The sequence below is a fragment of the Erithacus rubecula genome, assembly GCF_903797595.1.
Source record: "Erithacus rubecula genome assembly, chromosome: 2".
NCBI classification, from domain to species: Eukaryota; Metazoa; Chordata; class Aves; order Passeriformes; family Muscicapidae; genus Erithacus; species Erithacus rubecula.
The window spans coordinates 87,623,861-87,638,534 of NC_136685.1; the positions used below are offsets into that span (position 1 = coordinate 87,623,861).

General features: G+C 42.5%; 1 protein-coding gene across 2 annotated transcripts in view; it reads left to right on the top strand.

Moving 5' to 3' along the window:
• Positions 1–397: 397 nt before the first annotated feature.
• The window catches only part of HHAT (hedgehog acyltransferase), a 141,462-nt gene continuing 127,185 nt past the window's right edge, over positions 398–14,674 (top strand). For both annotated transcript variants that reach the window (XM_079297852.1, XM_079297853.1), the window contains exons 1-7: positions 398–547; positions 760–885; positions 2,202–2,269; positions 2,647–2,760; positions 3,365–3,559; positions 4,863–5,075; positions 7,075–7,246. In XM_079297852.1, coding sequence (XP_079153978.1) covers positions 792–885; positions 2,202–2,269; positions 2,647–2,760; positions 3,365–3,559; positions 4,863–5,075; positions 7,075–7,246 — 856 coding nt within the window. In that variant the 5' untranslated portion in view covers positions 398–547; positions 760–791. The remainder of the gene's footprint in view (positions 548–759; positions 886–2,201; positions 2,270–2,646; positions 2,761–3,364; positions 3,560–4,862; positions 5,076–7,074; positions 7,247–14,674) is intronic.

The following is a 14,674-nucleotide window of genomic DNA, read 5'->3' on the forward strand; positions in this document are numbered from 1 at the left end:
GCAGGTATATTACTCCCCGTGACTGTGTATTGACACCCTGCAGGTATGTTACACCCCGTGACTGTGTATTGACACCCTGCAGGTATATTACTCCCCGTGACTGTGTATTGACACCCTGCAGGTATGTTACACCCCGTGACTGTGTATTGACACCCTGCAGGTATGTTACACCCAGTGACTGTGTATTGACACCCTGCAGGTATATTACACCCAGTGACTGTGTATTGACACCCTGCAGGTATGTTACACCCCGCGCTGCGCACACCGCGCACCGAGCGGGCTGCAGCGCCGCCCCGCGGTGGCTCCGGGGCGCGCAGGGCCCGCGGCTCCGCTCCGCCCCGCCCGGTTCCGCCCCCGCCGTCCCGCTGCGGGCCGGGCTCCGCCCGAGAGGGCCGGGCCGGGCCGGGCGCGGGGTGCCCGGGTGGCGGAGCGGCGGGAGCGGCCGGCGCGGGGCCGCGCACTCGCCTGCGGGTGTGGAGCCTCCGGCCGGCCCATCCGAGCCCGCGGCTGCCGCTCCTTCCTCCCCCGGCGGCGCAGCCCTCCTCAGGTAAGGGGGCAGCGGCGCGTCCCTCCCCTCCTTCTGCCGCGGCTCCCCGAAAGCAGCCGCGGTCCGGGCCTGGTTGTGTCCCCAGGGTCCCGCCAGCGCTGGGCCGTGCCGAGCCCTTGGAGCCGGGGCCCCTGCACGCTCGGTTCCCGTGCCCCGGTGCCCCGGTGCCCGCCCTCCGCCAGGAAAGCTCTGCTCCTCTTTCCTTCCCGCAGGGAGGCGGCCGGCGGGAGCAGCGCCCGTGCCGATGCTGCTGCCGGCCTGGGAGCTGCGCCTCTACGGGCTGCTGACCGTGGGCTCGCACCTGTACGCGTTCTACGAAGCGCACCGAGTGTCCCGGAGTAAGTGTGCGGCGGGGGCGCGGCTGCCGGCCCTGGCTGCCGGGGCTGTTCCCTGCGAGTTCTCCACGCTGCCTGGGTTCTGCTTTGCTCCTGTACCAGGAGCGGCTGTGTTCCCCCAGCTGCCAGCCTGCCCTGTGCGAGGCAGCAGCAGGCAGATGTCACTGGGCAGAGAGAGCTTTGTCCCAGCCCTTTTTGCCTTTGAGTGCCAGGAAGGCTCGTGGTAACGCTGTCCTCGGACCTGGCTGTCCGGGAAAAGATGAGGGCGACCTCTAAAGCTCAACTACTCATGTAGGAAAATTCAGCAAAGTTAGGTTTGAATTGTCTTGTTTTTCCTGGCAGCTCCTTGCGGGTGGGTGGTTCACAAGCAGCTGTGCCTTCTGATGGTACTTGCTAGGATCTGAACCTGGAGATGCCCCAGGACAAGTTGGTGTTCCCTGCTTGGAGCTCTGGGGCTCAGGATGAGCCCAAGACTCAGAGTAGTGGTTTGTTGTCTGTAGAGCTTTGTGCTCAGTTTATTTCCAAACACCCACCTCTGCCTTGTGTAGCCTCTTGTAAGTTGCTGTGGTGGCTTGGTTTGACACTGTGGACTTATGTATTGCAGAGCAAGGATGGGATTTTAAACAAATTAAGTACAGTTTGTAGATGAAAAGAAGCTGTGTTATAGCATATTGGAAATAAAGGTTGCATTATAAAAGTATAACAGTTAGAGGGGCTTTGCAGGGAATATATATTATTTCTTATTAGGCTTTAATCAGCAAGGTTCTGTATTAATGACTCTACCTGGCTCTAGGAAGCACCCTAGGGAAGAGAAGAAGTGCCAGAAAGGCATTTCCAGAGCAGTGGAAGGAGTGCTGTGTGACTGGGTGCAGAGCTGTGCACCCTGCTTACAGCAGGTCTTCTGCAGAAATGACAAAGTGTGGTGGCAGCAGGCTCTAGAGGCAGCTCCACTGAGCAGCTTTTCCCTGTTTTGGCCACTCTCAGGTCTGTGTCTCCCTTCTGCTCTGGTGGGGGAAACCAGGCAGTTCTGAAAAATGGTGAGTGAGGATTAGTGCAGGTCTTGTGTGGCAAAAGGTGGTTTACTGTCCCTGTTGCCAGCAGGAGTCAAAACACTGGTTCTGGGGAATTGCTTTGCCATCACTCTGGGGACCCCCCACCTAGTGAGCAGTGATGTGGTGACTTGCCCTTCCCTGGATATGTGTATCCTCACTGCTGGAGACCACGTGGGAATGTATTGCTCTTCAGCAGCAGATAACCCACCCCTGACTCTTCCTGCTCTGGCTGCTGTGTCCTTATCAAAGGTTTGTTCTTCCCTGCAGAGTATGAAGCTGCTATGGACAGAAGGTTTGGGCTGGACCCTGGTACTCTCTTTCGGGGGCTAAAAAAGGTAGGAGGGATGACAGCATCTTGTTTTGTGGCAATAATCCATGCCCTCTCATCCAAACTTCTCATTTAGCTTTAGAAGTTTATAGTAACGTGCAGATTTGGACATTTATAGTTAATTTCAGTCTGATGTTTCTAATGAGGGAGACTATCTGGGTGTGTCTGGATCTAAGAATCATAACTAAAGTTTTGTTCCTTTTCTTGATCCCTGGCTTAAGTGTTTATCCTAAGGTCTTAAAGAAACATAGTTGGTATTTAAAAAAATACAAACAGTAAGAAAAATGGCAGTTCTCTACCCCAAACAATGAGTGTGTATTATGGGGTGTTCCTTTGTCCCTTATGGCCAGATACCCATAGTGACCAGTTCCCTTCATGCCACAGGACCCCATGGACTTTGAGTGGAGCTACTGGATTGAATGGGGAAGGGAACGTATACTGTGGCTTCTGGCTGGTCACCTGCTGGTATCACAGATGTCCAGGCTCTTGGTGGAGAAGGTATGTAGGGATTTTCTTCACAGTAGGGAGTTTCTCATGGGTTTGTTTACTGTGCATATGGGAAGCTTTGCTGTGAGGCCACTGAGAGCAGTAAATCTCATTCTGTGGTGTGAATTGTGTGTGGGGGTTGGTTGCCTGGTTTTGGGACATCAGCCTCCAACCTCTAAAGCCTCTGCTTTGTTGTAAGCCATTAAACAGCATTGTTTGACTTGTACACATGGTAAGGGTGCAGTTGTTCCTTAGTGAGGAAAGTGTATAAAGTGATGGTGGCTTGGGTTTTGACATGATTGCTAAGTGATTGCATGATTGTGGGAAATGATCTGTGTGTGGTGTTGCACCTGTTAGTTTGAGGAAGGAAAGGAAGATCTTATGCTCTCCCTCACATTAGGGAGGTTCTGGTTTTCCCATGATGCTACTAGAGAAACACCTTCCCTTTCAATTTTAGGGATATGGTTGGGTTTCTGGTTTTTTTCATGTTTATTCCTCACCTTGTTGTCTGTATTTGTTTCTACTGCAGAACCTGTGTAGACAGCAAAGGTACTGAGTGCCTTTTTTCTTTAGAAATAATTAAGCTAAAGATTGTTAACTTTTCTTTTTCTGACAGTATAAACCATGGTGCTTGATGGTTTATGGAATGGCTGCCTGCTGGTTGTTACTGGGAATCAAGGGCTTTGCTGTCATCTTGTTACATGCAGCTATTTCCTTTGCTGTGGCTCAGTTTCAGCTGTCACTCCTGACATGGTTGTGCTCCCTTATTCTTCTGTCCACTTTACGCATACCAGCGGTGGAAGAAACCAAGGTAATGTGAGAAGGACTAATTAAGCATCAAATTAATTATGGTGGTGGTTGTCTGTAATAGCATCTGTCTCTATGGTAGCACACTGTCCCTTCAGTTGATATAAGCAGAGGTTGGTTTGAGAAGTCTTAAGCAGTAGCACTGCGGTGCCTCATGCTGGAGCTTCTCCAGCTAGAAAAGTCACATTCCTCTGTCATGGTGGCCAGTGCATTGGGATAAAAGCATGTCCCTGATGTCCCATGATGTGTCAGTGGTATTCAGTAGGGCTGGAGTATTATCATACTTCACCAGTGCTCTGTTAAACACATTTCATTGGAACTCTAATCATGCCAATTTAAGGTGCTGGGTTTTGGGTTTGTATCCAGGAGTTACTCAGTTAAGCCTGACTGTATTTATCAGAGACTGTGACTTCTGCAGGAAGGGAGACTTTCTCCAGCACTTTGATTTGTACCAAATGAGTTACTTGTATCAATTAGCTGTAAGCAAGCTCAGCTTTGCTCTTTGTCAAGTGGCTTTTTCTGGATAGTACAGATATGGAAAGACTGTTGACCAATTGTGAAGAAATGTCCTGTTGTATTTTACTGGACCAATGGGAAAAACTGGACATTTGTTATAAGGGTTGTTTCCCTGATGTTCAGGGGAAGGGGGAATGAGTGTGTAGAATCTCTTCATGTGGTGTGGTCAGTTTTGTGATTTGCTCTGGTGAGGAGAGGGCCCACTGCAATACAAATTGTCAGTCAGCCAAGCTACATTTGATGATGATTTCAAGTTTTTCATTGTCATAGGTTTTTTTTTTTTTTTTGTTGGCAACCAGTGTGATACTAAGTATCAAAGGGTCAATAAATGCTCAGTAACATTTTTTCCAGCCTTAAATTTTATCCGGAGTGACTGATTCTCTTTATGTCTGGCTTCATCCCTAGTAGTCCTTTGGCTATCAACTGTGTTGCCAGCTGGTTTGAATATTGTAGTACTGGACTAAATCTGAGGTAGATAATGTTTCATTTCTATTAGAAAAGCTCTCCTGCTGTCCTAGTTCTTCACAACCTAGCATGTTTCTGAAGTCAAGCTGTTGTCTCTTTATGCTGGCTGGAGTTGCTCTGGAGGGCCTTTGTCCATCAAAAGCCAGTGCTTATTGTTCATATGTTTAGTGCTGTTCACTTTAGATTTTCATTCCTGCTGCTATTGCCTTTAGTTTTTTCTTGCTGCTGCTGACCCCAAAAGATGAGATCTGTGTAGACACTGCTGTCTTGCCATAGAGAAAACACAGCATTGCACCATCATGGTCTGGCTTTGTTTTGTTTTGCAGAGAAAGTGGTATGACACTGAAAATGAGTATTATCTGCTGCTCTTCACTGTGTCTGTCCGCTGCCTGTTCTGCACTAGCTTCAGCCTGGAGTACTGCTGGCATGCACCCAGCCAGAAGTCATCCCACTCATTCCCCTGGATGCTGGCATATGTGTTTTACTATCCTACATTCCACAATGGACCCCTTGTGAATTTTGATGAATTCAGTAAGCAGGTAACAGTCGTTGTTCTTTGGATATCTAAAGCTGTCTTCCACATAATTATAAAATCAACAAATAATACTATAGGAATGTGATAAGTTTGTGTGTATCATGAGAAATTTTGTAATGTCCTGGATATTAAGGCAAACCTGTCTCTCCAAGTTCTTCTGCTTCACAGGATGTCCTTGTCTGACATCAGGTTCATCCCTTCAGCCAGGGAGCCAGTGACACGCTTTGTTGCATTTGGAGAGTGTTCACAATGTTAGCATGCAGCTGCTGCATTGGCTTTTTGTTTTCTTCCTCATCAGGTGAAATAAAGCTAATGTTTTCAGCATAAGCTTGCTATTAGCTCTGAAACAGAATTCAGAGTCACAGAAAGCTGGTAGATTGTATTGGGAATTCCTGAAAACTCCAGTTTTCTCCTCACATTGATGTGAAAACAGTTGATGACTTACTAGGAGCACTTTGCTTCAAGTGAGCAGCTTCTTTAAAATATGAGACCTACCAATTTACTGAATGCTTTTCCTGGCCCCTTGCAGGCTTCTTTTCAAGCCTGCTTTTTGCATGGTGGGAAAAGTCCATGTTTTCATCCTTTATTGCTTTCCGTATTTTCTTACATACTTGCGTCAGGAGTGCTATCACAACCTGTTATGTCTGTAGTTAAGATTATTGAGTCAAAGTGGATTAGTGAACATTTCAAACCATAAAACTGCTTTTTCAGTTTATGCATAGAAGCCTACAGATTGCTTGCTTCTGTTTATATTTGGGAATTTTCTGTTGAAGCCAAAGCAAATACTGGGCTTTATGAAAGTGAAACTTGATTTTGGTGGATCCTTGAGTGAAAAGTTCTGTGGTCATTTTTTTCACTTGCTTTGGAAGATGCAAGGTTGAATGTTGTTATCTTGGGCTGGATATTGTGGGAAAAGTCTGCATAGTCTTGCATAGAAACTGAGGTAATATTTTTCACTAATTATTTTTCTGTAGAAATTCTGGAGCTGGAAACAGTGAACTGCTGTATGGCCCAAAGAGTGTAATGCCAGTTCTGGCAATTGGCTTCACTGCCAGGCAAAAATGAGACACTGACACTTTGTCACTGTTGAATTTCTGGGTTGAAACAAGGAATAGCAGTTCTAGATGTGAGTTTGAAGGCCTGTTATGCAAATCCCTGTGATAAAGTGGTAGTCTCCAGGTTTTTACCCAGCTGATACGAAGGAACCCTCCAAATGAGTGTCCATGTTAACTGCACTGTGCTTGGAATTGAGAGCCTGTGCAGATGAGTTGGTTACTTCTCTTTGTGCATTTTTGGTGGCCAGTTAGAGACTGGAAAAGGAAATATTGCACACAGTTATAGATGTATAACACATGGCTGAATTTTTAGACAATCCTATGTTTCAGATTTTTTTTTTTCTATGCTCTTATTGTGGAAAGGTGGTGCAATAATAACATGTCAATGTGTTTACTGTTGTTAGAATTTGAGAGGCCTATCAACTTCAAACTTTGCCTTATCTAATATTTAGCTTGCAGTTCCATTTTCTCAGGACATTCTGTAAGTCTTGCTGACTTTGGCAATGCTATTGGAGGAAAATTAAGAACTGTCCTCAAGGAATCGATTCTCTAGAGTTGGTAGAAATTGGAGGTATTTTAAGAGTAAGCAGTCATTGTTCCTTTGTTTGGAAAGGCTGCTGCTTAGAAAACCTTTTCCTCATAGCTGTAGTTTCTTTAATCTTTTTGTGTTATCTCCAGAGGTCAAGTTGCAGGAATTAAAGTCTCATGTCTGGATTCTGTTCAGGTTAAAAAGAGTTGTCCTTTTTTACAATAGTTTGGTGCAATGTGCCTTCACATTTGGCTTCTTGTTGGTTTCTCCTGCTTACTGAGATTGAGAATGAAGAGACCAGTGTCCCTTGAGAGTGTGCCAGGAGTTTCCAAGTGGCATAGTCAGAAGTTCCCAGGATGAGTATTTTGAGTAAAACAGTTGGTTTTGTGCCAGGTAACCTCTTTGGATTTCTTCTTTAGATGAGGAGACAAGAAGCTTTCAATATGAAGACCAATCTCAGCATCTTAGTTGTGGGCATAATTCGTATTTTCTTTTGGTGGTGCCTGGCTGAGCTGATGATTCACCTCATGTATATCCATGCTCTCTACAGCAGTGCTCTGCCTTTGGAATCTGCATCTTACTGGGCCTTGGGTGAGTATAGAAACAATAGCAGAAATCTTTCTTCTTCCCCTCCTTCAAGAACCCCAGTCTGCATCTCTTTTATGTCCATTTGTGGTACTTAAATATGTAGCACATTATGGCCAGCCACTGTCAGAAAGGTGATCTACAGACTCTTTGTAGATTCTTCATAGCTTAGTTGAATTTATTGAGCTGCTTCCTAAATTAAAAAATATTCTGTACTTTTTCCAGTTAAGAGTATGTCTCTCAGCTTTGGTCTAAAGTGATTCTCCCCCTCAAGTCACAGAAGTGGACATTTAAAAGGAATTTGTTTATTGTGGGGATGGAGGAGGAGAGATATTAAGAATTATTTTTATCTCCTTGTGATTGATGTTTCTAGTTTGTAATCACATTGAAAAGTAAAAGGATAGAAGGAAGGACTTGCCAATAAGGTAACCTGAAAATAATAGTCCGTGCCTCTCAGTTCTGTTTTACTGCTTGGCCTCCCCTACTTCTACCCTGTGTGCAGCTCTCTGGTATTTCATTAAAATGCCCACCTGTGAGGAAAGAGAGTGCTGACAAATGCAGTGTAAATCAGCAAAAGCTTTAGGTGATGGTGTGTAAGCAACTGACATACATGGTTGATTTGGGTTCCTGCCTCTACTTCTGAGCTGTATCACCAGGTAGGAAGAAAAAAAGCAGAGAAACTGCAGACCTTTGAACGGGGTTCTGAAAAAGCCTTGGTGATTCCTAACTTGCAGGAGGTGTCCCTTACACCAGGGATGGATGCACAACTCATACAGTCCTGTCCAGCACTCCCTGAAGCTCACCTGTGTCACCTCAGCATGTGTGTGTTGGAAAACACTCTCAGACTGCACTGGACTCTGGTCAGCAGAGGGCAATGTGTGCACTCTCTGTGTACCCCTCTGTGCATACATACACACTTGAAACATGTTTTAGTGTAGAATTTTTATATCTCAAAAAGGGCAGGGCCAGATGGAGAGTAAGAAAGGGAGAGTTTTGCCTCAGTGGTTTGTTGTTTGTTCTATTCCTCACTCAGTCTCTGTTTAGAAAGGGGGTTCTGAGTTTCCACTTTCTATTCTAAATGTCAATTCATTGATGAGTTAAATCTATTAGCTCCTAATGCTTTTGTGTGTTACAAAAAGCTGGCCACTTGATAATGCAGGGAAGGCTCCAGAATTAGGGATGAAATGTTCCAGCTGTGTTGCTGCTGGTGGATTCCTCCCTCCCTTCAAGACTACCAGTGTTGATTTTTTAGGGTGGGGAGACAGTTACTTTATGGAGAGCAGCTAAGCTGTCTGTGTATTTATTTGATGAAATAAAGTGTGTTATCCTAAGAATGAAAATGCATTTTGAACAGAGGGTTAGAAGAGGTGAATATACCTCAAAGCAACAGGAGATGAAAGCATTGTTGGAGCAAGCTTGGAGTGTAAAGACGCCAGATTCAAAATTAAATTATTGTATTTTAACAAGCTGCCTGTGGAGACCCTGCCTTAGGAGAGGTGTATTCAAAATGTAACCCTACTTTCACTGAGCTTTGTTTTTGCAGTAGTGTAGGCAGGTGTTTAAAATATAGTATAAATGAGATTTTTGAGCTACAGATTGGTCATGAAATGTTTTCTCTGTAGGCTTTATCACAATGATGATATAGGTTACCTAAGACTCAAATCAGTGATAGACCACTGTTGTGACTTTAGGAAGCTACCAATACATGGATATGGGCACTGGTAATAATTTACTATTAAGTCTTACTGGACCCTTATAGATCTTACCATGCTTCTACAGCAGTTCCTGTACAGACCCAAACACTCCCCTCTGTTACTTTGTATGCTGTGTTATTACAACTAATTTCATCAGATAACTGAGCCTTCAGACCAAGGAAGCAGCTTGGTGTTGACTCAGGAGGACTATCCATGGTATGTAAGCCTTTCTGCACTGATGGGGTTTGTTCATTTTGGGTTTCCTGTTTGACTACAGCAGCTTCAAAGCAGCATGGAACATGTACTTACACTGTGATTCCTGGCTGCCCTGATAACCTGGTAAACTTAAGGGGAAAGGCTGTGAGGCTGTTCTGCAGTCAACTCTAATTAGGGAGCTTATATCTGCTACTGAATTTTTTTTCTGGGATAACTTTGAACAGTGGGCAGTAAATGCCAGCAATGCAGGCAAGACAACACTCCTGTGAGATTTTGCTCTCAGCACCTACGGGCAATGTCCATCTACTTCTCATGGCTGTGAAGCTACAGTGTGTTCTGCATCCCTGTGTGGTGTTCCTGTAAGGTGAGACAACAGAGAAATAAAGATATACCCCAGAACTAAACTCTGAGTTACAATACTTGTTAAAAATTTCTAGTGTATAAAAGTGCAATTTATAGCCATGTAAAGCAGAAATGCTAAAGTGACCTAAATTAATGTTGCTAAGGGCAAACAGGTATAAAATTAAAAAAGTAGTACCTAGGAGAATGTTATCCAGCAGTAAGGGAAGTGTTTTCTCTTGTGTGGATGAAATCAGGGGCAGATGAGTTTCTAGAAGCAGCAATGTACCAAGTGGTGCAATATAGCTTGTCAGTAACCAAATATCATGTCCCACATCCAGAAGAGAATGAGGAATATGGTGGGGCTTTATCCAACTCTGTGCCTGCTTGCTATATATGTATGGCCCTTGAGTTTGTGGAAGGGATGTTAATGTCTGAACACAGAATTAATTTAAAAATGTCAGCTGTGCAATTGCAGAGCTGTTATTTATTGGTCACAGGGAGCCATTGTTTGGAGAATGTGAGCATTTTCCAGAATTCACAAGTCATTGTGTCTCTGTTCACAAATGTTTGTGTCTGTGGATAGTTAGCTATTGACATACTGAGCAATATCAGGGCATTTGTGCTTTTGTAATGATGACTATCAAATGCAGTGTTTATAGCAATTCCATGGTTTTATGTTAATGCTGCATCTTGTTCTGGTAGCATCAGTCAGATTGGCTGAAAGAACTGTGTGCTTTCAGAATTAATGACACAGCAGGAAGACCCATATTCCATGTTAATGGAAGCCATGATAGTTCATTCTTCTCAGTTTTAACATTAATTGGGAATAACTCTCTGCCTTTACATTTTACATTGTAAAAATATAGGCACCCAGAATAAAAACAATTATGAATTCCAGTATCCTGATGAATTGCAGCATACCAGAAAAATAACTACACTATGCCAGATCAGATCATTTCTCTGTTCTACAGAGGAATTTTGGATATGGTATGTAATGAAGCAGGAGAAAAGAAATGAGGAGAAGACAGGTAGATTGGTGATCCTATTCAATGTCTGTTCTTTAAGCTTCTGCAGCTGAATGACAAATTCACTGACAAGTGGTAGTGGGGAGCTTAATATCATTGGTTGAAAGAGCTTAAATTAAAACAAGTGATTTTTTTCTTTGCTATGACAATGTAGACTATCAGTGGTAAAATTCTATTGTATAGAAACTGAAATGTGTGTTGCTAGGTCATTTGTGTGTTAAGTCTGATACTGAAAATGCAGATGTTGAAAGAAGCACTGCCTGTATTTCCCTGATGAGTTTTCATATTTATCCTGGTGATTCAGCACCATCTACTTATCTCTGCTCATCTGAGCAGAGCTTCATGTCCATCTGGCAAGGTACAGAGAATGGTGAAAGACAGAAGTGTGAAAAAATGTTGTTGGATATAACTGTTGCACTGGACTAATCTAGATCTTAATAGATCCAGTAGTTGTGAAAATATATTTTACTAGTAATCTGTGCTTTGTCAGAGGTGTGTGATGTATAGATACACATCTGAGATGTACACACATGATAGAAATGTTGTGAATTCTTTGAGTTAATGTATCAGTCCTAACCATGTGTGGTCCTTCTGTTCCAGTGAAGCATGTACAAGGTAGTGTCAATTAGCTATCACTGTTTTAATTATTAACTAGGCTCTACTACTTTAAAAGGGTATTTTCATGAGTGGCATGTAAGTCAGTCTAGAATATGATCTGTTCAAAGGTGGAGCCACGTGGTTTAATCTGATTCTATGTTTTAGTTTGTTAGAAGAAGAAAAGTTTTATATGTTCTTTGACAGTGAGACCTACAGAGTGTAAATTGGATGTAGGGTGCTGGTTTTGATGTGTTTTGCAGTTTTTTATGATGGACCCACAGATAGGAAATAGATTTCTGAGTTCATTTTCAGAAGCATGCAGTGTTTTGTTGTTGAAATCAGGGTGTCTTTTCATCTGAGTAGTAATGAAAATACTAAGAGGAGTCTGAGATTTTTTTTCCATCCTGGAAGACAATGATAAGGAGAAATCAATGAAATATTTGGATTCTTGAAGTCAGTTTTGAAAACTGGAAATATAAGCAGGAATTAGAAAACTTATAATTTTTTTTTCCTAAAATATTAAATTTTTCCTTGTAGAAAGAAGTCTTCATGTGTATAATTTTTCTTCTTATAATCTTTCCTGTAGGCTAAACTTCAAGATTGTATTGGCAGTTAACCTACTTCTGTGACTACTTTTCTTTTTTACTCATGTGTGTTGTGGCTTAATCCCAGCGAGAAAGTGAATACCACATAGATGCCCACTCCTTTTCTTTTTTTGGAGAGGTAGGAAGAGACTTGGAAGAATAAAACTGAAAATTTATGGATTGAGATAAAGACAGTTTAATAGGTAAAGAAAAAGCTGCATGCACAAGCACAGTAAAATAAGGGATTAATGCCCCATTTCTGTGGGCAGGCAGGTGCTGGGTCTGCCCCACAAAAGCTCCTTCATGTACAGTGGTTACTTAGGAAGACAAATATAACATACAGCCTTTCTTATTCCCCCAGCTTTTTATGCTGGGCATGGTCTTATGGTATGGGATACCCCTTGGGTCAGTTGAGGTTGGCTGTCCTGGCTATGTCTCCTCCAAGCTCCTTTTGCACCCTCACTGGTGCCTTCTCACTGGTGGGGGGTGAGGAGCAGAAAGGACCTTGACTCTAAACTCTATAGTAATGCAAACATCTCTGTGCTTTCATCAACACTGTTCTCAGCACTAATCCAAAACACAACCTCACACTGGCCACTGCGATGAAAATTAACTCTGTCCCAGTAAAAAAGAGTGCAATGTGAAACTCTTGGCTCATTTAGAGAGCCTTTCCCTGTAAATATTTACTATTAAACATAATGCTTACTGGAGATGTTTTCATACAATGGTTAGAGCTGGAAGGGGCCTTAAAGACCATCCAATTCCAACCCCTTTGCTGTGGGCTTGCTTTCCAGTAGGCCTAGTTTCTCCAAGTCCTTGAGGTATTCATGGTAGGTGTCTTTAAAGCATATGTGTGCTTGAGAAGCTCTGTGGTTTAACTTGGAAGGCCTGTCTATGCCTTGTCTGAGAGTCCCTTGACAGCTCTGTTTAGACTTAAGTAATTTCACTTTGGGATCTCTATGTCCTTTCAGCTTTCTCTAAAAATAAGCACTTAGTCTCCAGGACAAACACTGTGGTTCCTGCCACTGCTCCACCCATGAAAGGATGTTTCTTTCTTCTTGTGTGCTGCTAGAAAGCTGGGATATTTTGAACTTGATGATATGGCCCCAAATTCTGACCTGTTTTAAATGTCTGCTCCCTATTAGACTTCTGCCATGTGTCAGTAAACCTTTTGAAATGTGACTGCATATTTATCTCTGTTTTCTAGTGGAACCTGTCCTGGTACTTGACAGAAACAAACATCTACAGTCACTAATGTCATAGTCAATGTACCTACAATAAGGGTGAAGTTGTGATGTTGTGCTCATAATAAAATTGACTTCTAAGTTATAGTTGACTGTGAGTTTTGGTGTTGGCTTAAGGACAGAAAAATGCCAAGTGTGATTTGTAATACCTAGATGTAAACATTTTGTTGCTTCCTTATGAAAATATTCTATTTGTTAACTTCTGTCAAAAAATACCAGTCAGAATTTTGAGAACGTGTTGACTAGAGTTAAGTCATGTGAATATTCTAATTTGTCATGTTCTTTGTTTCAAAGCCCTATGAAACTTAGGAAATGCAGGATTGCAGTAAAATTAAAGTTAAGGAAAAATATTTGAAAGTCTATAAATGCATTTTTAAAGCATAGGAAAGCTTAGAATTTTTTTGAGGATCAGAAGATGATAAATTGAAAATACCAGCTTTCATAAAAGTAAATTGCTTTAGTCTGGGACTTCAAGCAGCTTGACTGTTGAAATGCATGGGATTAAGATTGAGTACTCTAACTTGATATTTTATCCCTTAACATATTCTGTTTAAAAAAATAGTCTACACTGAATCAGTTGAAATAATTTATTCTGGAGAAAAAATAGAATTTTTGCAGTACCTTTCCCTCTTAGATGTGTTATAACACACATTTGATATGGCTTGTTTTCATTTTAGAAAAATGCTCATGTGTGTGGAGGAATTATATCAAACATTAGAGAGGAAATTACTTGATATTGTTAGTGAATTTGCTTGTTAATTTTATGCTTCTAAATCAGGTGAAGCAGTGTGCTTCTGGCTGCTTTGTGCTAGAATGGAGCAATTGCAAAGCAGCTGGAATGCCTCAGAAGGTTTGAAGCCTGTGCCTGTTGCCAGTGCAGCCCAGCTATTGTGTGGCTGTGAATCTTGCTCTGAGTTTACTCTGTGTGGCCAGAACTCTCCTACTGCTGGCATGAGTTCAAGACCAATGAGAACTTGATCTGTGTATTTTGATAGGGACCCTTGTGTTGCTGTTTTTGTGAGTCTTAGAATTGCCACTCACAGAGTAGCTCCTGTGTGCCAGGTGTGCCTGTGAAGTGTTTAAGATGCCAGTGCTACTGAGCTGCCTGTTACTTACAGTAATGACAACCTTGATGTGTGTTATTGGAGATGGTGGAAATGCCTTTTTTCCACAACCTGCATATTGTGACTTTGTATCCATGAATGCAATCTTTCATCATTATATTAAAAATCAAATCTATTGATTTTTTGGGTCTTAGGGTGGGAGCCTGTTTCTAAATACCTTTCCATCAAGCACAGTCAAAGGATTTTGAATTTTACTACTGCACAGACAGCTGTGATCTTCATAATTGGTTTGTGTGGGTGTCAGTGTTCAGCTCTCCAATGAAATTTGTCAGAAAAGAAATGAGACACTGAATGAAAAGGGAATTAAAGCAGAAATTTGGCTGTACAGATGATTTAGCAGTATCTAATGTGGAGCTAATTGGCTAGTATCCAAATTGTACTTCTGATTGTTTGTTTTCCTCTGGGGAAAAATGTTATTTGAATACTCAATGCCTGCTTCCCTGAAGTAAAATAACATAAGCTTCATGTCTCAATATTTTGTTTTAATACCAATTTTTATCTTGTATGGCACAACTGTTTCTTATCATGTGCATGGATTATGATATCAAAACTAAAAATGTTGGGTTGTTGTAGCAAAATACTGGCCATGTGTAAGTCAGCAGGAATTT